The following is a 22,726-nucleotide window of genomic DNA, read 5'->3' as shown; positions in this document are numbered from 1 at the left end:
TCTACATGAGCGGTGGACTCTAATCTGGAGATTCGGGTTTGATTCCCCACTCCTCCACATGAGTGGCAGGCTTTAATCTGATGAACCGGGTTGGCTTCCCCACTCCTCCACATGAAGCCTACTGGGTGACCATGGGCTAGTCACAGTTCTCTCAGAGCTCTCCTAGCCCCACCTACCTCACAAAGTATCAGTTGTGGGGAGGGGAAGGCAAGGCGATTGTAAGCCAGTTTGATTCTCCTTAAAAGGTAGAGAAAATCGGCATATAAAAACCAACTCTTTTACTTCCTCTGTTTTGGCAACAGCAGGCATAAATTGGATTGGTTTCCAGATCAGTGCCTCATCCATCTCCAATTTAGCTGCAGTTGTGCTTAATAAGAGGTGACAGTAGAATGCAGTGGGAGAATGGACCACATCAGACTGTAGGTGAGGGGAGTTATAATAAGTGAAAACTAGCACAACATGCGCAAGGCTCAGCTATGGCCTTTTTTCCTCTTGGTTGTGACACTTCTTTAGGGACCCTTTCCTTCGGGAGTGCTAAATTAGATTCTTTTCTTACCCACAGTCTGAAGTGCTTTCGCCCATTATAATACCTTGCTGCGCTGCTTGTATGTACTAAGCCTTAAAAGGTTAGAGAGAGAGGAGCTAAGCCAAAGATTTCATTTAGTAGCTGCATAGTTATTTTTTTATTTTATTTGCAAAGTTTATATCTTTCCTTTCCGCCCTCACAAGGGTCACCGAGGCGGCTAACAATTTAAAACATACATGATAACAATCATGTGATACCCACTCCTTAAACCAATGGCCGTATTCCTAATTTCGTACATGCATCGTTTGCAGAAGAAAACATGTTTGAGTTGTCGGTCAAGCTCCCCTGCCCAACACAGTCAAGAAGGAAACGGATATTTTCATGATGGAAATCCACATACAGATGTGTGCTCTATAAATAGACTATGGGAAACTTCTTTCAGGCTCCATGGGAAAGTTGTAAGGTCACTTGAAAGAGCATGGCTTTGCTAAAAACTATATTCAGTTTTTTGGGGGGAGGGACTTGAAGCTGAGAGAGGTGTTGGTTGCAGCCGATCTTACCGAGGACTTCGGCTAGAAATCCCATCAGAATTGTATAAATATGTGTTCCAGTCAGCTGCTAGCCAACATTTTTTGGGAAGGAATGCATGTTTAATTGTTCCAGTTATGACTTGAACGCACATGCAGCTTTTTCTTAAGAGAAAAGCAGTACATTTTTGGTATCTCTGGCGTTTCAGAGCTGAAAGCATTCATTAAGGGTTACGAGCCCAGAGTTTCAAGGTCGTTAACACACCATTGACAAAGAAACAGATGTGTATATAGTTGTCCAACTCATACTGGACCTGAAAATGCCACATGGACTATTAAACACTAGAAAATCTTTCCCTTTTTGGAAAAAGCAAGGATGGAGTTAGTAGATCTTGTTTCTAGATATAGGGGATTCTTTGCAAACGTTTTCCCATAGCTGGATAAAATGCCAGTGAGTTCCCGTTAAATTTTAAGTCTGCTGTTTGCTCCCTGAAAAACCTAAAGTGGCAGTTTATAAGCCATCCACGTAATGTGCTCAGGAGCTGTAGCTAGTCATGGGAACCGCTGACAGGAATTGTGTGTGCTTGTGCATGTGCGCTCCTGCGTATGCAAACAATGTGTGAACCATCCTGCAGATAAATGATTTTTAAAATAGGGAGAAGAAGGGACGTGGCTTCTGTGCTGGTTCTAGAGGTCTTTCTGTCTTGAGTTTTGTCAGATCTTTTAGAGGAGCAAGGCAGCTGTGGGAATTGCCCTTCTAATCTTTTGGTAACTCTGTGGCTTTTTTAGGTTACGTTCTGAGTTTTTTTTGTTTGTTTGTTTTAATTTACTGCTGCGATGGTTTAGACCAGGAGGGAAAGAGGCGGCTTTAATTCCTGTCTTACCAACTTCCATCCTTCACAGTGAACTGAAAATAGAGGGGCAGAAGCAGAGACATCCGTCCGGCGGAGTTTCCATGTCTTCAGAGATAGTGCTAGGAATGGAAGGAGTCGAGGTGGGAGCAGACGGCAAGGTAAGGAGTTGCGTGTGTGTGTTGAGGAGTTCGTCACCGACTTGCACTCTCTCTGCTTATGGTTGGAAAGTGGCGTGGAATTGCCAGTTTTGACGCAAATGGTGAGGAAATCAGGTTGTTTAAACCCTGGCTTCTATGGGTTTGGTAGCTGTTGGGTTTTATTGTTTTCCATAATGTTTTGTTTATATTGTCAGCCGCCTTGAGTTCCACAAGGGAGAAAGGTGGCTGACAGATGTTTTGAAAAAATTTAAATGCACGCATGCCATTCACAGTTGATGGGGAAAGCATGCACAGGGAGTGCTGCTGACATCCTAGTTGGCCCACTAGTCCATCTGCTGAGGATTGGCAACTTAGCCTGGCAGCTGCTTTCTGAAGTCTTTGCCAAAAAAGAGACTTTCCTTCCACCTGCTACTGGAGGGCCTATAAATGAGGGTCTGCTGGGAATTGAACCCAGGGACCCCCAACATGCCAAGGGTGTTCTCGGCCACTGAGGGCTCAATTGCCCATTACAGTTTCTTCTTCCATGTTAGATTACTTGTTCTCCTTTTTGAAAATTTAGCTGGCAGGATTGCTTTATTAAGGAGGGGGGTGGCATGAAAACAGAGGGAAACTTTAACACTTTGCCTCCCCATTGATTTCTTGACAGAAGAAACCATCTCAAGTTGCTTTTACCACTGCTGGAGGCGGCAGGGAGGGAAATATACAAATACCTTTACGCTTTCCTCAGTAGAAGTTGAAGCAGTTCTGGGCAGGCTTTTTTCCAGCTAGAAAATTGCAAAGGAGGGAAGGGTTAAAATACCTCTTTTTCTCTTTCGCATGCACTCTTACACAATCAACCATTCTTCTCAAAACCTGAGAGCCAGCGTGGTGTAGTGGTTAGGAGTGGCGGACTCTAATCTGGAGAATCAGGTTTGATTCCCCATTACTCTACATGAGCGGCAAACTCTAATCTGGTGAACTGGATTGGTTTCCCCACTCCTGTGCATGAAGCCTGCTGGGTGATCTTGGGCTAGTCCCAGTTCTCTTAGAGCTCTCTCAGCCCCACCTACCTCACAAGGTGTCTGTTGCGGGGAGAGGAAGGGAAGGTGATTGTAAGCTGGTTTGATTCTCCTTAAAAGGTAGAGAAAATTGGCATATAAAAACTCATCATCCTTCTTCTCCTCCTCCTCCTCCTCCTCCTCCTCCTTCTCCTTCTTCTTTTTTTTTTGTAAGCCAGTTTGAGTCTCCTTAAAAGGTAGAGAAAATCAATTTATAAAACCCAACTCTTCTTCTTCAATAAAGGAATTTTCCTGGTAGCTAAATTTGCAAAAGAAAAACATGTTGAGCCCTGAAATGGTTCCTTTTTTGGCATTCTCTCTGAGCCTATTCATACCTGCCTTTTTTTAGGATCTGTACAGTTCTTTTGATCGTCCAGTAAGAGTGATACTGTTTTTCTGACACCACATTCCCATTTGGTGGGAAGTTCCTTTTATAAGAGTGGTTTCCTTGTAAGGAGAGACTACAGGAAACTTATAGTGGTCTCTGTTGACCTATATACAACCTGAGCCCATGGGGCAGAAGTCAGGTACTGCAATGCAGTGCGGGTCTCAAAAGTGCCCTAGTTGCCCCACAACAATCCATGCACTTGGCGCTCCACATGAAGCTCCCTTATAATGAATCAGACCCTTAGTCCATCAAGGTCAGTATTGCCTACTCAGACCGGCAGCGGCTCTCCAGGGTCTCAGGCAGGGGTCTTTCACTTCACGTCCTACTTGGTCCTTTCAGCTGGAGGCTCCATGGATTGAACCAGGGACCTTCTGCATGCCAAGCAGATGCTCTACCACTGAGCCACAGTCCTGCCTCCAAAAAGCTCCTTCTTGCCTGCCAGCTACAAACTCCGTCTTTGGTCTCTTCTGTTGGCTGCATTCATGCTGCCCAACTCTTTTACCTCCTGCCACCTCCTGAAAAGGTCCGATGTGCTCAGTACCTAGTCGCCTGCAGCCATCAATGACCTTTTCAAGCAAGCATCAGCACGCCAAGGAAGCATCTTTAGCTGCGAGCTGAACAAATGTTTAGAGAGAAGATAATCGCTCAACTGTCAGAACCAGTACTTCCTACCACGTTTCTCTAGCTTAACATTTTCTTGCTTTTTTATGGCTTAGAGATGTTCGTAGAGCAGACTGAAAATCCTTCCATTAAAGGTACTGAATCCTAGTTCCGATAATTGTTCGGGGTCTGTGCCTAACGTGAACAATTTTTAAAACTATCCCTTCACTCCAAGAAGATTTAGGGATGAGTGAAAGGCATTAAACCTGTTGGATGAAGGTGTACTTTCAGCCAATAGTTGATAATAATCATCCAAGCCCTAGTCTCCACTTTTAATTAATTGAACTCTCTCTCTCTTTCTTTGCAGATTGTGTCCTATGCAAAGTTCTTGTATCCAACCAATGCTCTTGTGGGCCGTAAAACTGATGTTCATGGTGCCATTCCTTTGTGCCGAGCCGGCGTTCCACGGAGCGCGGGGGGGTCAAGGCACAAAACCACCACAGCCAAACCGATATCCTCGGCAACAGATATTGGTAAGCGCCCCCCACAATCTCCTGGACATGGTTACATTACTGCTGCTGTTAGACATTTTTGGGGATGTGAGATTTCAGGAAGGGAACCAATCAAATAGGGTCTTTAGCAGGTTTTGTGCATAAAACCAAGGGTACAAATTCTCAATGCAGCTTAATGCAGAGAGCCAGCATGGTGTGGTGGTTGAGAGCGGTGGTTTGGAGTGGTGGACTCTAATCTGGAGAACCTGGTTTGATTCCCCACTCCTCCACATGAGTGGTGGATGCTAATCTGGTGAACTGGATTTGTTTCCCACTCCTACACATGAAACCAGCTGGGTGGCCTTGGACTAGTCATGCTCTCTCAGCCCCACCTACCTCACAAGGTGCCTATTGTGGGAAGAGCAAGGGAAGAAGATTGTAAACTGGTTTGATTCTCCCTTAAATGGTAGAGAAAGTCAGCATATAAAAACCAACTCTTCTTCATCGTCGTCTTTAATTTTCAGTGCAGTAATTGAGTTGCTTCCATACTTGGGGAGGGTTTCCAAGGCTCCTTTTATAATTAGTGCTAATATTACTACTAACATAACACGTTGAGGTACATAATGCTTTTATGGTTATAAAAAGGCATCTGCCTGCTTCAAGGAGCTAGAAATGTCCAGTCTCCCCCTCTAGGATGCCAGCATTTCAGCCAGCTAAGGGTCAATTCTAGTTTTGTCCTTGTAGTTTTCAACTAATTTTGTGTTAGTAAATAAACTGGTCAGTGGCAGTTTCCCTCCAGCCAGTGTGGTGCAGTGGTAAAGAGCGGTGGATTCTAATTTGGAGAACCGGGTTTGATTCCCTGCTCCTCCACGTGAGCGGCGGACTCTAATCTGGTGAACCAGGTTGGTTTCCCCACTCCTTTGCATGAAGCCAGCTAGGTGACCCTGGGCTAGTCACAGTTCTCTCAGAACTCTCTCAGCCCCACCTACCTCTCAAGGTGTCTGTTGTGGGGAGAGGAAGGGAAGGTGACTGTAAGCCACTTTGAGACTCCTTAAAAGATAGAGAAAAGCGGGATATAAAAACCAACTCTCCTCCTCCTTCAGTACTCTAACCACTACACCACGCTGGCTCTCATCTGATGACAACCAAGGGATGTGTAGCCTGTTCTGAAAGAATTTGGCAATCTCATCAGAACTCTTCGTTCATTCTTATATAGATTCTTCTGATGTTTCTCTTAAGAAGGAACTCCTTAATTTGCACCAAATTTTGTTCTGGGCAAAAATGTTAGCTATCTCACTGCTAATTCATTGGTCCTCCACATGGAGCCTGCTGGGTGACCTTGGGCTTGCCACAGAGCTCTCTCAGCCCACCTACCTCACAGGGTGTTTGTTGTGGGGAGGGGAAGGCGATTGTAAGCCAGTTGGAGACTCCTTAAAGGTAGAGAAAATTGGGGTATAAAAACCAACTCTCTTCCTCCTCCTCTTCCTTGTGTACTGGCTCTTTGTGGTTCTCTTGCCCTGAACACATGAACACGTGAAGCTGCCTTATACTGAATCAGACCCTTGGTCCATCAAAGTCAGTATTGTCTGCTCAGACTGGCAGCGGCTCTCCAGGATCTCAGGCAGAGGTCTTTCCCAATCAGCTACTTGCCTGGTTCCTTTAACTGGAGAAGCCAGGAATTGAACCTGGAACCTTCTGCATACCAAGCAGAAGCGCTACCATTGAGCCACAGCCCCTCCCCATTTTTTGACATAGTTTGGCTATTTTAATTATAAAAGGTTACAGAGCCCTGTGGCAAGGGACTGTGCTCTGTTAAACGTCTGAGATGTTTTTTTTAACAACACACTAGTTCCAAGTTTTTCTATTCAACGATAAGGACTAGGATACTGCTGTTGTTCTAATAGCAAGGCATGGCTCTCAGAAGGCAGAACTCCGCATCAGACGCCAGCTTTCATAGGTCTGCAGCAGAAATACAGGCATGCAAACTACATCCACATTCTCTCAGCCGCTACCGGTTTAATCATGTTTCCTTACGGCAGAAGAGGAGGCGAATCTGCCCTTTATGATGCTTCGATTCAGCAGCTGAGCGCGAAAATGTTGAGACACGTCTAAATATAGAAAAGAACTGTCTTTGGGCTTCATAACCATGACTAAGCAAAGGACACATGCGGGGCATTCTCTGAAAATCAAGGCAACTCCTTAAAATACCAAAACCAAACGTACGTTTTATAAGAATCTGGGCAGAGCACCAGCTGCTTGAAAGTCAAAACACTGAGTAATTTACTGACGGTGCTTCATGATTACCTCTCCCAGCCAAGCTTGGCTTTCTCCGCTTTTCCGAGCCCAGGTCTCTGAACACCCCAGTTTGAATTTCAAGCCGGAATGCCAGCTTCCTTTACGATCTTTCTTCGTTAAGATAACAGGGTAAAAACACCAGTGTACTTGGCAGACCTGCCAGCTCGGGTTTGCATTGTAAAACCTACAGCTGTTTGCTTGAATGAAGGCTCTACAGAGCCAGCGCTCCAGCCGTGCAGAGAGGAAACGGCAGGTTGTTCCACTCGTCAGAGCCTGTCAAGATCGAAGGCTTTGTTACACCTGATAGCACAGAGCTGCAGATGAAGCCAGAGTGGTTTTCAGAGTTGTGGTTGATGTTGTTCCTTTGGCGGCGCAGCTGTCTCGCTTGATCAGCTCTGGTAACGGCATGAAGGCTGCCTTTGCATGTGCCTGTAGAATTGTGAGAACCAATTCCCTGTGTCATAGTCCCATGCTTGGGGGAGAGGGTGTTTAGGTGCAAAGCAGCTTAAAAGGAGGGGGCCAAATATGTGGATGCCCCTCCAACCATTCCCGAAAGGGCCGTGGCTCAGTGGTAGAGCATCTGCTTGGTACGCAGAAGGTCCCAGGTTCAATCCCTGGCATCTCCAGTTAAAGGGACTAGACAAGAAGGTGATGTTAAAGACCTCTGCCTGAGACCCTGCAGAGCCGCTGCCGGTCTGAGTAGACAATACTGACCTTGATGGGCCAAGGGACTGATCCAGTATAAGGCAGCTTCATGTGTTCTTGTGTTCAGTTTGGAGATAGTAAGCTAAATTTTCAGACATGGGAAAGACAGCAGCCGGACTGGAGGAACTTGAGCAAATGTGGTGATGTCTATTTATTTATAAGGTGATGAATGAATGTTAGAAGAGCCAGCATGGTGTAGAAGAAGAAGAGTTGGTTTTATATGCCGACTTTCTCCGCCACTTAAGGAAGAGAAAGTCAGCATACCATCACCTTCCCTTCCAGCTTACAATCAATCACCTTCCCTTCCCGTCCACGCAACAGATACCCTGTGAGGTAGGTGGGGCTGAGAGAGTGTGACTAGCCCAAGGTCACCCAGCTGGCTTCATGTATGGGAGTGAGGAAACAAATCCAGTTCACCAGATTAGCCTCCACCGCTCATGTGGAGGAGCGGAGAATCAAACGCAGTTCTCCAGAGTGGTTAAGGTGTCAGCCTAGGATCTGGGATACCCAGATTCGAATCCCCGCTCATGCCATGGAAGCTTGCTGTGTGACCTTGGACCACTCTCAGCCCTGACCCTGGCAAGTATTTGGATGGGAGACTTCCAAGACCAGGGGTGTGACTCGGAGGCAGCCAATGGCAAACCAGCTCCGAACGTCTCTTTCCTTGAAAACCTTATGGGGCCGCCATGAGTCAGCTGTGACTTGACGGCACTTTCCACCACCAAATGTACCTTGTATAAGAGGGATTCATGTATTTGAGAACAAGAAATGCTCAAAATGTTCCACCTTGAAATCTTACTCCACTGCTACCAGCACCTTCCCAGAGCACCACCCCAAATCTGTCTCCAAGTGCTGTAATGCATCCATGAACACATGAAACTGCCTTATACTGAATCAGACCCTTGGTCCTTCAGAGTCAGAATTGTCTACCCAGACCGGCAGCGGCTCTCCAGGGTCTCAGGCAGAGGTCTTTCACACTACCTACTTGCCTAGTCCCTTTAACTGGAGATGCCAGGGATTGAACCTGGGACCTTCTGCATATCAAGCAGATGCTCTACCACTGAGCCACAGCCCCTACCCAAACCCTCATGCTGTCCTAGTCAGGTTATAAACTGTTGTCTTGGGGGGGTTGGATGTTGGCAGTAGTAAATGGCTCTGGATTAATCTTTCATGAAAGCGGATGTTTTCTGTGGCTGACTTCCAGTCCACTTTTATGTAATGCCATCAATGTGCATTTTAACAGAGCAACAGGCATAAGTCAGACTGGAAGGTCCCTGCCCCAAGGAGCTATCAATCTGAATTCCAACAGCGGGAATGACATCATAGAATCATAGAATCGCAGAGCTGGAAGGGGCCAGACAGGCCATCTAGTCCAACCCCCTGCTTAATGCACGATCAGCCTAGGGCCCTAGAGAATCCCTGACAAGTGCTTGTCCAGCCGCTGCTTAAAGACTGCCAGTGAGGGGGAGCTCACCACTTCCTTAGGTAGCTGATTCTACTGCAAACAACTCTTACTGTAATTTCCTCCCCCCCCCAATATCCAGCCAGTACCTTTCCGCCCACAATTTAAACCCATTATTGTGAGTCCTATCCTCTGCTGCCAACAGGAACAGCTCCCTACCCTCCTCTAAGTGACAGCCCTTCAAATACTTAGAGAGAGCAATCCTGTCCCCCCTCAACCTCGTCTTCTCCAGACTGCACATTCCCTACTCCTTCAACCTTTCCTCTTAGGGGTTGGTCCCCAGGCCCCCTATCAAACTTCTCTGCACCCACTTGATTCTGTCCACATCCGTTTTGAAGAACTTCACGCATCAGAGGGCATGGGGGGGGGAAGGAGGGCAAGACCTGTGGGAACGTAGTTCTTGCAGTCCCACTGGTCCTGGATGGTGTGTTCCAACCCACATCAACGTTCTGTTCTTGCTTTACAATATAAGAAGAAGAATTGGTTTTTATATGCTGACTTTCTCTACCTTTTATGGAGAATCAAACTGGCATACAATCTCCTTCCCTTCCTCTCCCCACCACAGGCATCTTGTGAGGTAGGTGGGGCTGAGAGTGTTCTGATTAGAGAACTGTGACTAACCCAAGGTCACCCAGCTGGCTTTGTGTGTAGGAGTGGGGAAACAAATCCAGTTCACCAGATTAGCCTCCGCCGCTCATATGGAGGAGTGGGGAATCCAACACGGTTCTCCAGATCAAGAGTCCATCTCTCCAAACCACCACTCTTAACCACTACATCATGCTGGCTCCCTCAAAAGTTCAGGAAGGTGTCTTTTCTTTGTCTTTCCCTCTTCCTGTTTGCAAATGATTTCTAGAATTTGAAGGGGGGGGGTTATGTGCTTCCCCCAACCCCCAAGCTTCATCATACGGGTGAGCATGCCACATATCTCTCTCTTGTGTTTTTCCCCCTTGCAGGAAATGAAGTTGGTGAGTTAGCAGAATACAATCCCAATCTCCTTGATGACCCTCAGTGGCCGTGTGGGAAGCATAAGCGGGTTCTCATCTTTGCCTCATACATGGTAAGGTGCTGAGAGGACAGATCCTCAACACACAGGGCACTTGGAGGTTGTTTCATAGAATCATAGAGTTGGAAGGGACCACAAGGGTCATCTAGTACAACCCCCTTCACAATGCAGGACATTCACAACTGCCTCCCTCCACACCCCCAGTGACCCCTAATCCATTCCCAGAAGATGGCCAAGGTGACCTCCCTCTCACGATCTGTCTAAGGTCATAGAATCAGCATTGATGACAGATGACCATCTAACCTCTACTTAAAACCCTCCAGGGAAAGGAGGGCTTACCACCTCCCGTGGGAGCCTGTTCCGCTGAGGAACCACTCTGTTAGAAAATTCTTCATTTGTTTGTTTTGCTGGCAAGTCGCAACCGACTTATGGCGACCCAGTAGGGTTTTCAAGGCAAGAGATGTTCAGAGATGGTTTGCTATTGCCTGCCTCTGCATAGCAACCCTGGACTTCTTTGGTGGTCTCCCATCCAAGTGCTAACCAAGGACATAGAATCATAGAGTTGGAAGGAACCACCAGGGTCAAACCCGGCTCTCCAGGTCAGAGTCCACTGCTCCTAACCATTGCAGCCATAGCCTATTATGTCCCACTCATGAACATAACATCTGATCTCTTAACCACTAAACCACGCTGGCTACCACCGTTAAATCTGGCTTCTGCATTCTCCGGGGTGCTTGGTTGGATGTTATTTCTAATTGGCTGCTAGACTGAATGCCCCTTTGCTCTGACCTAGCCAGGAAGTTGTCACAGGCTCAGATTTCTTTCTCAGGTTCAAGCCCTTTTTTATATAGCCTCTGTATGATACTGCTGCCAAGCCAACAGCTGTTACTTCACCTTATCGCAGGGCTGAGGGTTGTTAACCTCCCTCCAGCGCCACACCTGCTAGTCACAAAATACCCTTAAGAATCTGATGGCATTTCTTTGGGTGCGTTGCCAAAAAAGAGAAGCCATATAAACTCTCAGTTCTGCACTGCACTTGAAGCGCCAAGGATCACAGGATTAAGAGATTACCAAAGCGCTTTGGAAACCTTCTGTCCTCAAAGAGATTTAAGACTTTTCTCATCTGGGATGCCTCAGCGATGGCCTCGATGCAGAAGGACTGTAAGCCTGCACAAAGGCAGTCGGTGTTGAGTAACACACTTAGCATAACATGACACCAACACAAGAATGCCATCTCACTCTGAAGTTGCCCTTTTAACAGCCAGGGCCATGTTTCAGAATGTTGATGAGCTACTCAACCTCCAAGTTTTTGTCCCCCTAAATGTGCATATAAACCTAAACTTGCACCATGGTTATAATCACCAAAACAAGGATACACAGATCCTGGGTCAGATGCCGGCTACATGACCAACCAGCTGTATGTGTGGACAGGAATGCTTGGTGGATGCTCGCTGTATTGTGCGGCTTTGTTTGGGGGTAGGTTGGAGGGCTGGAGGAGACACGAGGCGGGACAGGCTTATCTATTTTGCCCCTCGTTATGGATTAGCAAGAGCCCCGTGGCAAAGAGTGGTAAGCTGCAGGACTGCAGTCAAAAGCTCTGCTCATGACCTGAGTTCGATCTCGACGGGAGTCGGTTTCAGGTAGCTGACTCAAGGTCGACTCAGCCTTTCATCCTTCCGAGGTTGGTAAAATGGGGACCCAGAATGCTGGGGGTAAAATGAAGATGACTAAGGAAGGCAAGGGCAAACCACCCCATAAACATGGTCTGTCTAGTAAACGTCGGAATGTGACATCACCCCATGGGTCAGGAATGACCCGGTGCTTGCACAGGGGACTATCTTTACCTTTATGGATTAGCATCTCATGCATGTCAGAGTTTTGCTGCTGATCTTACACTCTTTGAAAAACCACTGCAAGACTAACAGATTCCTTGAAGGGTCTTCTTAGGCGAATCGCGTAGGGAATTTTAACTGAGTAATAAAACATATTTTTCCTTATTTTGCGCAATTGACCTTGGCCTTATTTTTTATCTCCTGTGACTGGTCCAGCCCTTTTATTTCTACTTTTTTGTCAAAGCCAGTATTTTAAAGCCTTTTTTAAAATAAAAAAAAACTAAACTTTTTTTATTTCAGACCACAGTCATAGAATATGTGAAACCCTCAGACCTTAAAAAGGATATGAATGAAACTTTTAAAGAGAAATTTCCTCACATCAAGCTGACGCTGAGCAAAATCAGAAGGTAAGGAAAGACTAAAGGGTGGGGGAGAGAAAGAAATGGGGGGAACGTCATTGTGATTGTAAACCGCTTTGGGACAAGTCGGTTCCCCCGCCCCTCAAAAAAAACTTGTCCTAAATGGTAATTCTGTAAATACATGGTTAAATATACAGTTTTGTGTATGGTTATTCGGTCCCAGTTACTCCCATGGAATTTAAGTCTAACTCTGTGTGAATAGGCTTGCAGCCATAGCCTGTTATGTCCCACACATGAATAATAATAATAATAGTTTCACTTTAATACTCCACTCTCCCCGGCCGAGACCGGGCTCAGAGCGGCTTACAGGAGAGTAATAACCCATTTAATCAATAAAACCATTAAAACAGCATTTAAAATAGAAGTTATAAAAACTAATTAGGAACCTCTAGGTATAAAAAGTTTTAACTAGGCAAGCAGATGGATTCAGATACAACAACGGTGAGCGTTGGGAGGCCAGCAATCATATATAGGAAGCCGTAGCTGGCCTCAACCGTAAGCCTGGCAGAACAGCTCCATTTTACAGGCCCTGCGGGACTCTTTAAGGTCCCACAGGGCCCTGGTCTCATTCGAGAGGCTATTCCACCAGGCGGGGGCCAGGGCCAGCCGGACTTTCTTTGGGCCAGGGACCACCCAAAAGATTGGTATTAGTTGAACGAAGAGTCCTCCAGGGAACATAGCAGGAGAGGTATTACTGATTACTGAACAGGTGGTGACCTTCAGCAGAAATTGCTGAAATGCGTTGAATTACTCCACTAGAAATAATTTGTGACGGTGTGGGAGTTTTACCAAGTAACGGACATGCATATGTAAACAAGCCCTGGCTTACCCTTTATGTGTTTATTTACTCGTTTACCCTTTATTTAGTACCTAAGTTTAAGTGCGTCATTCCCGAACCGTGGAAGTTGGGCTTGAAATAGATGTCTTTTCTCTCCTCCCTCCCACTGGCAGTTTAAAGCGAGAGATGCGGAACCTGAGCATGGAATGCAACCTGGAGCCGGTGACCGTCTCCATGGCTTACGTTTACTTCGAGAAGCTTGTGCTCCAAGGCAAGCTCAATAAACAGAACCGAAAACTGTGCGCTGGTGCTTGCGTGCTCCTCGCAGCCAAGATTAGCAGTGATCTCAGGAAACATGAAGTCAAACACCTTATTGATGTAAGTACAGCCAGAATAACTTCCTTATGAGCCAAGAACTCTGAAGACGCTACAAAACATTTCCCTAAAGCGCTGTGTAAGATTTGCATACTAGTTCTTCTCCTTTGTGTATAATTTGCTTGAAAACATCGAATGAATTTCCATGTTAAGAGTACATATCAGATGCAATTTTGAAAGTGTTTTGAGAGGAGCGCCGTGCCCTTGGTTGTCGCCGTAAAGTTGAGAAAAGACTGGAGCGATGCACAACCTTACACTTCTGATTTCTGAATTGAAAGCTGCCATTTTGAAAGGGGGACCCAGGTACAAAGAAGAACATAAGAAGAGCCCTGCTGGATCAGACCAGTGGTCCATCTAGTCCAGCATCCTTTCACGCAATAGCCAATCAGTTGCCCTGGAGACCCAATAACAGGCATAGAGATCAAGGCCTGCCCTTGATGTTGCCTGTTAACACTTGGTTTCATAGGGGTACTGCCTCTGACTATGGAGGTTCCCTTTACTAACCAAGTCAGTGTGCCTCTAACCAGCTCGGTGTGTCTCTACTGCTGCTTGTGCGTTAAAGGGGGGAGGGTCCTGGGTCTGGAAAGGTTGAAGAACACTGTAAGAAGGATGCCTTTGTGACCTGTTTGAGGGTAGTATGGAATTATTGTGTCGTGGTTCAGATGTCAGACTAGGATAGGGGAGACCCAGGCTCAAACCCCCACTCAGCTGTCGTGCTCACGGCATGGACCCTGAGCTTTGTCGCAGTCTGCCAACTTAATTACATCACAAGTTGTTGGCAGGACACAGTAGGGCACCAGAGAAAGGAGGAAATGGCCCTCCTTTGACCTTGTATATTAAACCGTTGGGTCCTGTGGTGTGATTGGAACCCTGCTGAATCTAAGGCCATAAACACACAAAGCTGCCTTATACTGAATCAGACCCTTGGTCCATCAAAGTCAGTATTGTCTACTCAGACCGGCAGCATCACATACTTGCCTAGTCCCTTTTAACTGGAGATGCTGGGGATTGAACCTGGGACCTTCTGCATGCCAAGCAGATGCGAGAGCCAGCATGGTTTGAAGCGAGGGACTCTGATCTGGAAACCTGGGTTTGATTCCCCACTCCTCCACATGAGCTGCAGACACGAATCTGGTGAACTGGATTTGGTTCCCCACTCCTCCAAATGAAGCCTGCTGGGTGACCTTGGGCTAGTCACACTCTCTCAGCCCCACCTACCTCACAGGGTATCTGTTGTTGGGAGGGGAAGGAAAGGTGATTGTAAGCTGGTTTGATTCTTCCTTAAGTGGTAGAGAAAGTCGGCATATAAAAAAACAACAAAAAAAAGCTCTAGCACTGAGCCACAGCCCCTCCCATTTGAGACCAGTGTGTCCCTTGAAGTCAGACTTCCCAGAAACCTCATACACACTGTCCTGAAATGTATAACGGGAGAAGTTGAACATATGAAGCTGCCTATAGTGAATCAGACCCTTGGTCCATCAAAGTTAATACTGTCTACTCTGACCGGCAGCGGCTCTCCAGGGTTATCAGGCAGAGGTCTTTTACATCACCTACTTGCCTAGTCCCTTTAACTGGAGATGCCAGGGATTGAACCTGGGACCTTCTACCACTGAGCCACAGCCCCTCCCCAATTAAATTAAATTAAAGTTTAATTTATTAAATCAGAAATTTGCAAACCATTCCATACATTGGTATTACCTTTGGCAGCCCAGTGTTAATTTCTTTTCTCTCTTTTAAAAATCTTGTTACAGAAGTTAGAAGAGAGGTTTAGATTCAACAGACGAGAGCTCATTGGATTTGAATTCACGGTACTCGTCGCTTTGGAACTAGCCCTCTATCTTCCCGAAAACCAAATGTTACCTCACTTCCGGCGCCTCTCACAGCAGTCCTAGCAAAAGCTGCATACTAGCCGAGCGCTAGTGCTTAGCTGCTGACTTTCAGTACGGACCACCGGTCTTTTCGGCGCCACAATATCGAACTAAGTTGCGAACGTCACAGTTGTGAAGACTACAGCAAGGTGTCTGTGGAGCTACCAGGAGACAGGTGGACCCATACAGCTTCTGTGTGCATGGGAAGTGGCCAAAAAGAGCCTTTGAGCTTTGGACGTTTGAAGCACAAACAGTTCTCAACCAGTTGTTGCCGGAGCTGCTGGTCAAACCATCGAGACTTTTTTTTTCCAGGTTTTTACTTAGTTCTTCCTTCCGAGCATCGATCACTACGTCGCTCCCCCGCCCCTGAAAACTTTGTCATTCATTTCTTCCTCGAACCTGAAGGACAACAATCACTTCCATTCCAAAACATCATATCTTTCAAATAGTATTACTGAGAACTCTCGTACAGTTCAGATCATAAATCGTACATTTTAAATCATACTGCTTTTAGGGGGGTGGAGGAAGGAAAAGACGTGCCTAGGTCTGGGCTGGGCTGGTACCAGCCTTGTGTGTGTGTTTTTTAAAACAAACGTTTCATTGCTTAGTGGGGAATTCTGAAATAGAGATTTATCGTTGTTTGCCTTGTTTTAACATACCCGATAAGGGGAAACTATTCCAGTTTGTCCACGCTATCACTTCCAGAGGGGATATATGTTCTCGGATAATGTTTGTTCTAAAATCGTGAATAAAGGGGTCGGTGTGTCGTGGTTTTTTTAATTGAAACCTCTTTCTCAAATGTTGCACGTGTTGAACGAGGCAGCTAACGACAAAGCAATTCCCATATTAAACTTGTCCTTTGGTGAGAAGCTGAATGTGGCTGATTTAAAGCGGTCGTCTTACTTTGCAGCCGACATCTTTAGTTGCTGCTTACTGTCACCTGAAATGAAGAACCGTTTTATTTATAACAATGTTGTTTCGCGTATTGTCTTTCCCGAGCGTGCTTGATACAAGTGTTTCAGCCGGTACAGCTGTCGTTTATCTAAATTAAGCCAATGAAACTGAGCATGTCTTCTTTTTTTTAATTCTCTTTTTAAAAAACTTGGACTTCCAAGCTTTTTGTCACTGTGATGATACTCATGAACATGACCTTCGTCGTACTTCCAAATCACCTTATCCGAAGAGGTTAATATATATCTAGCACAGTGATGTAGCTTCTGTCCCCTTTAACCAGCTATTTTGGCCTAAGCGGCCTACAAATTAAGAGATGAACTTTTCGTTTCCTGAATCTGTAGCAGAAGAGTTGGTGGGGGATTGGATTTCTTTTCTAAGCAATATCGTGGTACAAGTCAATGTGTTCTTTGTGTGTGCATATGTATGAATTATTTGCCGGGGAACAAAATTACTACTTGAGTGTTGTGATTGAGAATTTCAAACACTTATGTTTTGTTTGTTACTGTGGCTTTGGCCAATTCTATATATCATATAGAATGAGGAGGCAGAAGTCGGGACTGTGATTTTGCAGGATCAGGAGCCATATTTTTTGAATGCTTTACCCCAAATGTAGTAACACAGAAATTAGATAAACACTGTTCCTTGATCTGCTAATTTTAGTACGTGCAGGGAGTTCTTCCCATAGGGGAACACTCAGAAACATGACCCCATCGCCTGCAGTCCGTTCCAAATTCTGGCACCTTATTCTGAGTAATGTATCGGTCGGTGTCTAGAAACCTCCCGTCTTGATAGAATTAAGAGGGCTTCATGTCTTCTAGCATGCCGTATATTCCAACCTGGATCCGGGGGGTGGGGGGATCACTAAGTGGTGCTAGAAGAATCTGAAAAGAAGAAGGGAACATGCAAACAAACCTGTTCATGCACCATCCCAGATGGGAGTCTTAACTGTAGAACTGCCTTGACGTTTTGGTTTCCATGTTTCTGGTCGCGTATACATAAATATAAAACTATTCAGATTGACTTTTGGAAATAAGGCCAGGTTGACTTTATTGAAATGACGACAAATACTGTAAAAAAAAGACTCTCTAACCGTGGCTTGAATATTATTACATGTAATTAAAGTAGCACCAGTCAAATAGCAATTATAACACCTTGTAAGTTATCTTAATATTGCTGTTATTCCTCTCTTGAGAAGTGATGTATTTATTTCTGAGCAGATATTTTACAATGCAGAAATGATGCTCCAATTTCTACCCTAAGGCAAATTTAGATGATATTTCACGGGGAGTTGAAACATTTCATTCCTCGTGTGGATTTCTAAACTGACAGAAAGTGTGAATTGTTTTCATCTATCTGCCAAGCTTCTAAACAATATAAATACAATTGACTGTTGTATTACAACACATTTGCCAACTCAATCTCTTCTGGTTAAGTACCACCTTGTTTAAGTTGTTTAAAATGAGTGGAAAATTTACTTCTGTTTTGGTCTATTTGAGCTGATAGATGCTATAAGAATATACATAGGACTTTACCGTTTACCGAAGACATAAAGTTTCTCGGTTTTGGGGTGGGGGGCTCAGATTAAAATTGGCCCAGGCTAGCTCGATCTCATCAGATATCGGAAGCTAAGCAGGGTTGGCCCTGGTTGGTACTTGGGAGACCACCAAGAAAGCCCAGGACTTGCTACTAAGAGGCAGGCAATGGCAAACCAAAGCACCTCTTGGTTTGTCTCTCACCCTGAAAACCCTGTGGGGTCGCATAAATCAACTATCTTGACAGCATTTTCCACCACCAGATTAAAATATTTACACTGGGGGTCAAATTGGGAAAAACTTGGAATACTCTCAAAGCTTGCTTTTCTGTTGCGGCCATTATTATCCTTGTTTTGAAATTTATAAGGAAAATTGCATGACTGTCCTTTCAAATAAATGAATTTGGTTTATAATTCTTCCAAGGCAGGGTGGAAGAAATCAGGTTTAGGTTAAAAAGTCAAGACCAAGCTAGAATTTGCAAGCTTTTCCTTCATTCATCTCTGCATATATTTCTCAATATGCCTGCCTCGGGACAAAATCCTGTCTGTAAGATTTCCTTACTGTATTACAGTATGAAAAAATGGGCTTGTATTAAATTCTTACTGCTCCAGATAGATCCTGCATAACTAAAGTTGCCAACCTCCAGGTACTAGCTGGCAATCTGATTACAACTGATCTCCAGCCAATAGAGATCAGTTCACCTGGAGAAAATGGCCACTTTGGCAATTGGACTCTATGGCATTGAAGTCCCTCCCCAAACCCCGCCCTCCTCAGGCTCTGCCCCAAAATTTCCCTCCGGTGGCAAAGAGGAACCTGGCAAGCCTATGCATAACATAACCCAAGAGAAATGTTGGCTTAGGAAACCCGAAGAAGAACTGAGCTTCAAAATGTCATTTTCAACTTTGCAACTTAACTTCATCTTGAATATCATCTTGCAAGTTACAGGAAACAGCTGTTGAATACCATAGTCAATATGGAAGGTGTGGGGTTTGTATTCTTTCACCTTAATTTTTGGTTTCTCGATCGACTCTCATTGTAGTTCCTAGTTTGTGCAAAAGCTGCCACTGTGTGGTAAAACTTTATTATTACAACCAAAACTAGATCTGCTGTAATCTCCCAGATTTTCTTTCGAGACCAACGTCTGTCTCTTAACAGTAAATTGGGTGGTGGCCATCTTGTGTGATCTTATGTAAATAATGGTGCTTATTTACTTTCAGCCCAAAAAAAAACACTCCAGAGAGGAGTCTGTACATTTTTAATGTAAATAGTATTGTTTCTGTGTTGTCGTAGATTTAAAGTCCCTACTTTGTAAATTGTCCTATGCTGTTACCAATGAAATGAATGAACTTGTTAATAAGGTGCTGTGTAATTCAATGTTTTGATACGTATTTTATAACCAAGCACAACTGAAGGTACTTCAGGTTTGTGTCATAAATATTCCTTTAAAAAACACTTCAGCGTTTGTCTTTTTTTCTTTCCCTCCCTGTCAGTAAGGCGCTTGGATTTTGAATTCTAGTACCCTTTTACAATTGCCAGACATGGGGTGGGGAGTGGAGAACCTGAATTCTACCAGTATCAGGACCACAGATGCACTTGGCACGTACTAGTTACAAATAGAAGAAGAGTTGGTTTTTATATGCCAACTTTCTCTACCATTAAGGGAGAGTCAAACCGGCTTACAATCACCTTCCCTTCCCCTCCCAGCAACAGACATCCTGTGAGGTAGGTGGGGCTGAGAGAGCGCTCAACAGAACTGTGACTAGCCCAAGGTCACCCAGCTGGCTTCATGCATAGGAGTGGGGAAACAAATCCAGTTCACCAGATGAGCATCCACCACTCGTGGAGTGGGGAATCAAACCCGGATTCTCCAGATCAGAGTCCACCGCTCCAAACCACCGCTCTTAACCACTACACCACGCTGGCTCAGAAAAATACATTTTTCCGCTCAAAACGCCACTAAAGAAAAAGCAATCAAGGTGCATACAAGACTACCAGATCTATATTCATTGCTCCCCTTCTTAATGTGTGTTTACAGTGAATAGCAATTTTCAATTTTACCTATCTTGTACTCTGCATTTTCCCCTTGCATACTCAACTGTATACAAAAGTCTTGCGACACCTTAGTGTAAGCATTTGTAGGGTCCCCTTTAAATTATGACATGAGAGGTAAAGTAGGGGTTTGCAGCAGCATGTGGGAATTGGCAAAACATACCTCTCCTATTATTCTAAAATTTAGTCTGGAACCAACCCTCTTACCTTATCAATCCTGACGAAGAGTTCTAGTGAACTGGATAGCTTGCATGTTGTTCTGTTGCTTTGGTTGGAGTTAATGAAAGGTATGACATGGCTTGTTTTTGGATTTTGCTTCGGCCAATGGAAGGCTACCTGCAGCGACAGCCACGTTAGCTGTCAGGCCTTCTTTCCCTTTCTTCCCCGGAACACGAAAATCAATCTTGCTGTTTAGTAGAGCGATCAGATAGCTGCTTTGCTGCACGGGCAGCTTGAACATGAACTGAATTTACAACTCATGGAGATAAATCTTTTCAGGGTCTTTCCTGCCACCAATAGAGAGCAACAACAAAAATTGATACTTAACTTATTTCATTACTTGAAATAAAGGGCTACACTAAAATAAGGGATAGCGAAGGCATTTTAATCAGACAGACATACCAGTGTGCTGCAGTGGTCAATGTTTTGGTCTAAGTTCTGGGAGACCCGAATTAAAATCCTCACCCTAAGAACAAAAGAAGAGCCCTACTGGATCAGACCAGTGGTCCATCTAGTCGTGTTTTGCACAGCCTACCTGTTGCCCTGCAAGACCAAGTAACAGCATAGAGGCTGAGGCCCTCCCCTATTACTGCCTCCCTGCACTGGTATTCAGAGATCTACTGCCTTTGTATATGGAGGCTCCCTTCAGTCAACATGGCTAGTAAAAGTAGTTGATGGACCACTCCTCCGTGACCTACTGGGTCACCATAATAATTGTTAATAATTTTACTGATAGATATTGGATTGCATTTATATTTTATATGTTAATGTATTGGGTTTGGCTTCCGTTATTGACTCAACAAAAGAAGCCACAGCCCTCAGTTTGCAAGATCTGAGCAAGGCTGTCAAAGATAGGACACTTTGGAGGACATTGATTCATAGGGTCGCCATGAGTCGGAAGTGACTTGACAGCACTTAACACACACATAAGGGCTTTTGCCCTGAAAGGTCAGGAATGCACTGTGATTCCCTTCAAAACCAACAAGAGTCCTGTGCTACTGGGGGGGGGGGCATGGAGAGAGAGACAAAGCCATTTTTTTAAATCTAGCATAAGTTTTTTAGGGCTGGAGCCCAAGGGGCACCCTTTCTCATAGAATCATAGAGTGGGAAGGGACCACCAGGGTCATCTAGTTCAACCCTCTGCACAGGGCAGGAAATTGAACACATGAAGCTGCCTTACACTGAATCAGACCCACGGTCCATCAAAGACTGGCAGTGGCTCTCCAGGGTATCAGGCAGAGGTCTTTAACATCACCTACTTGCCTAGTCCCTTTAAATGGAGATGCCAGGGATTGAACCTGGGACCTTCTGCACACCAAGCAGATGCTCTACCACTGAGCCACAGCCCCTCCCCTCAAAAACATGAACACATGATTGTGCCTTATACTGAATCAGACCCTCAGTCCATCAACGTCAGTATTGTCTACTCAGAATCAGACCAGCAGCAGCTCTCCAGGGTCTCAGGCAGAGGTCTTTCACATCACCTACCTGCCTGGTCCCTTTAACTGGAGATGCCGGGGATAGAACCTGGGGTTGAACCTTCTGCATGCCAAGCAGATGCTCTACCACTGAGCCACAGCCCCTCCCCAAATTCACAACTGCCACTGATATGCCTGTATTATTGTATCAATTCCCAATGACAATAACACAGTAGGAGGTTGATAGTTCAAAGCAGTTTGTTTATTAGGCCCAATATACACACCGGGTGAAAATTGCCCAAATGCGCAGGACAATTCACACACGCATCAAAGGAGTGCAAGCACAGATATAATCTTTGGTAATGGGAGGTACAAAAGACGAAATACATGGCGTCAATACATAGAACCAATAATAGATATTTAAGGATTTGAATACCCTATCAGAGATTCGGAGGCGTTACATAGAAATGGTGATCTCATTCTCACTAATGAGCAGTGAAGACCCATATTCCCAGGTGCTTCTCTACTTGATCCTAAATTACTGCAGTTCTTATCTTGGACCCTGGCAGCTGCCAAGGCTAACTAAGAGGGTTCCTAGCTGGTTCTTATCTCTGGAAAACCAGCTTATGCAAGCATACTAAGGCCATCTATGGATTCTTTAATTAGCTTCTAAGGAGCAACAGTGGGCCTCTTATACTTGAGGCCTGTAACATATGCAAGGGCTTGGTGTCACTATGCAAGCCACCTCTAATATGCTGGGTGTGGCATGTTCATGAGTGCAGATATACTTTATTGAGTACAAAGAATATATTTCAAATCAAAGAATGAATACATTTCCAATACATTTCCCATAGCATATAATGATTTCAAGCATTACACCACAGCCACAGTGACCCCCTACTCCATGCCCAGAAGATGGTACCAAAAAAAACCCTTCCAGGTAGGGTTGGGTTGCCAACTCCAGGTTGGGAAGCACCTGGAGATTTTGGGGGTGGAGCCTGAGGAGGACGGGGTTTGGGGAGGGGAGGGGCTTCAATGGGGTAGAATGCCATATGGACCACCTTCCAAAGCGGCCATTCATTTATATGAATTGTAGCTAATTTGAACGAAGCACGTTGATTTAAACATCCATAATAAGCTATGTACTATATTTTCTTACTTTAATTAACTGCCAAGCAAAATTTGGATTTTCAGATATTAGAAATCAGCCTGACACAAGTAGAATAAACTAATGAT

The 22,726-nt window shown here is 45.0% G+C and overlaps 1 protein-coding gene and 3 non-coding genes across 4 annotated transcripts in view; 2 read left to right on the top strand and 2 right to left on the bottom strand.

Annotated features, from left to right (window-relative positions):
- Nucleotides 1-15,343, top strand: part of CABLES2 (Cdk5 and Abl enzyme substrate 2) — a 50,173-nt gene extending 34,830 nt beyond the window's left edge. Inside the window, exons 5-10 of the mRNA XM_056845124.1 lie at nucleotides 1,957-2,065; nucleotides 4,458-4,623; nucleotides 9,997-10,100; nucleotides 12,179-12,285; nucleotides 13,249-13,453; nucleotides 15,202-15,343. Coding sequence (XP_056701102.1) covers nucleotides 1,957-2,065; nucleotides 4,458-4,623; nucleotides 9,997-10,100; nucleotides 12,179-12,285; nucleotides 13,249-13,453; nucleotides 15,202-15,342 — 832 coding nt within the window. The 3' untranslated portion in view covers nucleotide 15,343. The remainder of the gene's footprint in view (nucleotides 1-1,956; nucleotides 2,066-4,457; nucleotides 4,624-9,996; nucleotides 10,101-12,178; nucleotides 12,286-13,248; nucleotides 13,454-15,201) is intronic.
- On the top strand, nucleotides 7,434-7,502 carry TRNAT-GGU (transfer RNA threonine (anticodon GGU)). The gene has a single exon. It is a non-coding gene; the product is annotated as a tRNA-Thr (tRNA).
- Nucleotides 8,585-8,656, bottom strand: TRNAI-GAU (transfer RNA isoleucine (anticodon GAU)). Its single transcript has one exon. It is a non-coding gene; the product is annotated as a tRNA-Ile (tRNA).
- A 6,006-nt stretch (nucleotides 15,344-21,349) lies between the features above and the next one.
- On the bottom strand, nucleotides 21,350-21,421 carry TRNAT-GGU (transfer RNA threonine (anticodon GGU)). Its single transcript has one exon. It is a non-coding gene; the product is annotated as a tRNA-Thr (tRNA).
- Nucleotides 21,422-22,726: the final 1,305 nt, after the last annotated feature.

This window comes from Euleptes europaea, chromosome 2 (assembly GCF_029931775.1).
Source record: "Euleptes europaea isolate rEulEur1 chromosome 2, rEulEur1.hap1, whole genome shotgun sequence".
NCBI classification, from domain to species: Eukaryota; Metazoa; Chordata; class Lepidosauria; order Squamata; family Sphaerodactylidae; genus Euleptes; species Euleptes europaea.
Note: the sequence above shows the minus strand (reverse complement) of the source record. Positions and strands in the feature narration are given on the sequence as shown.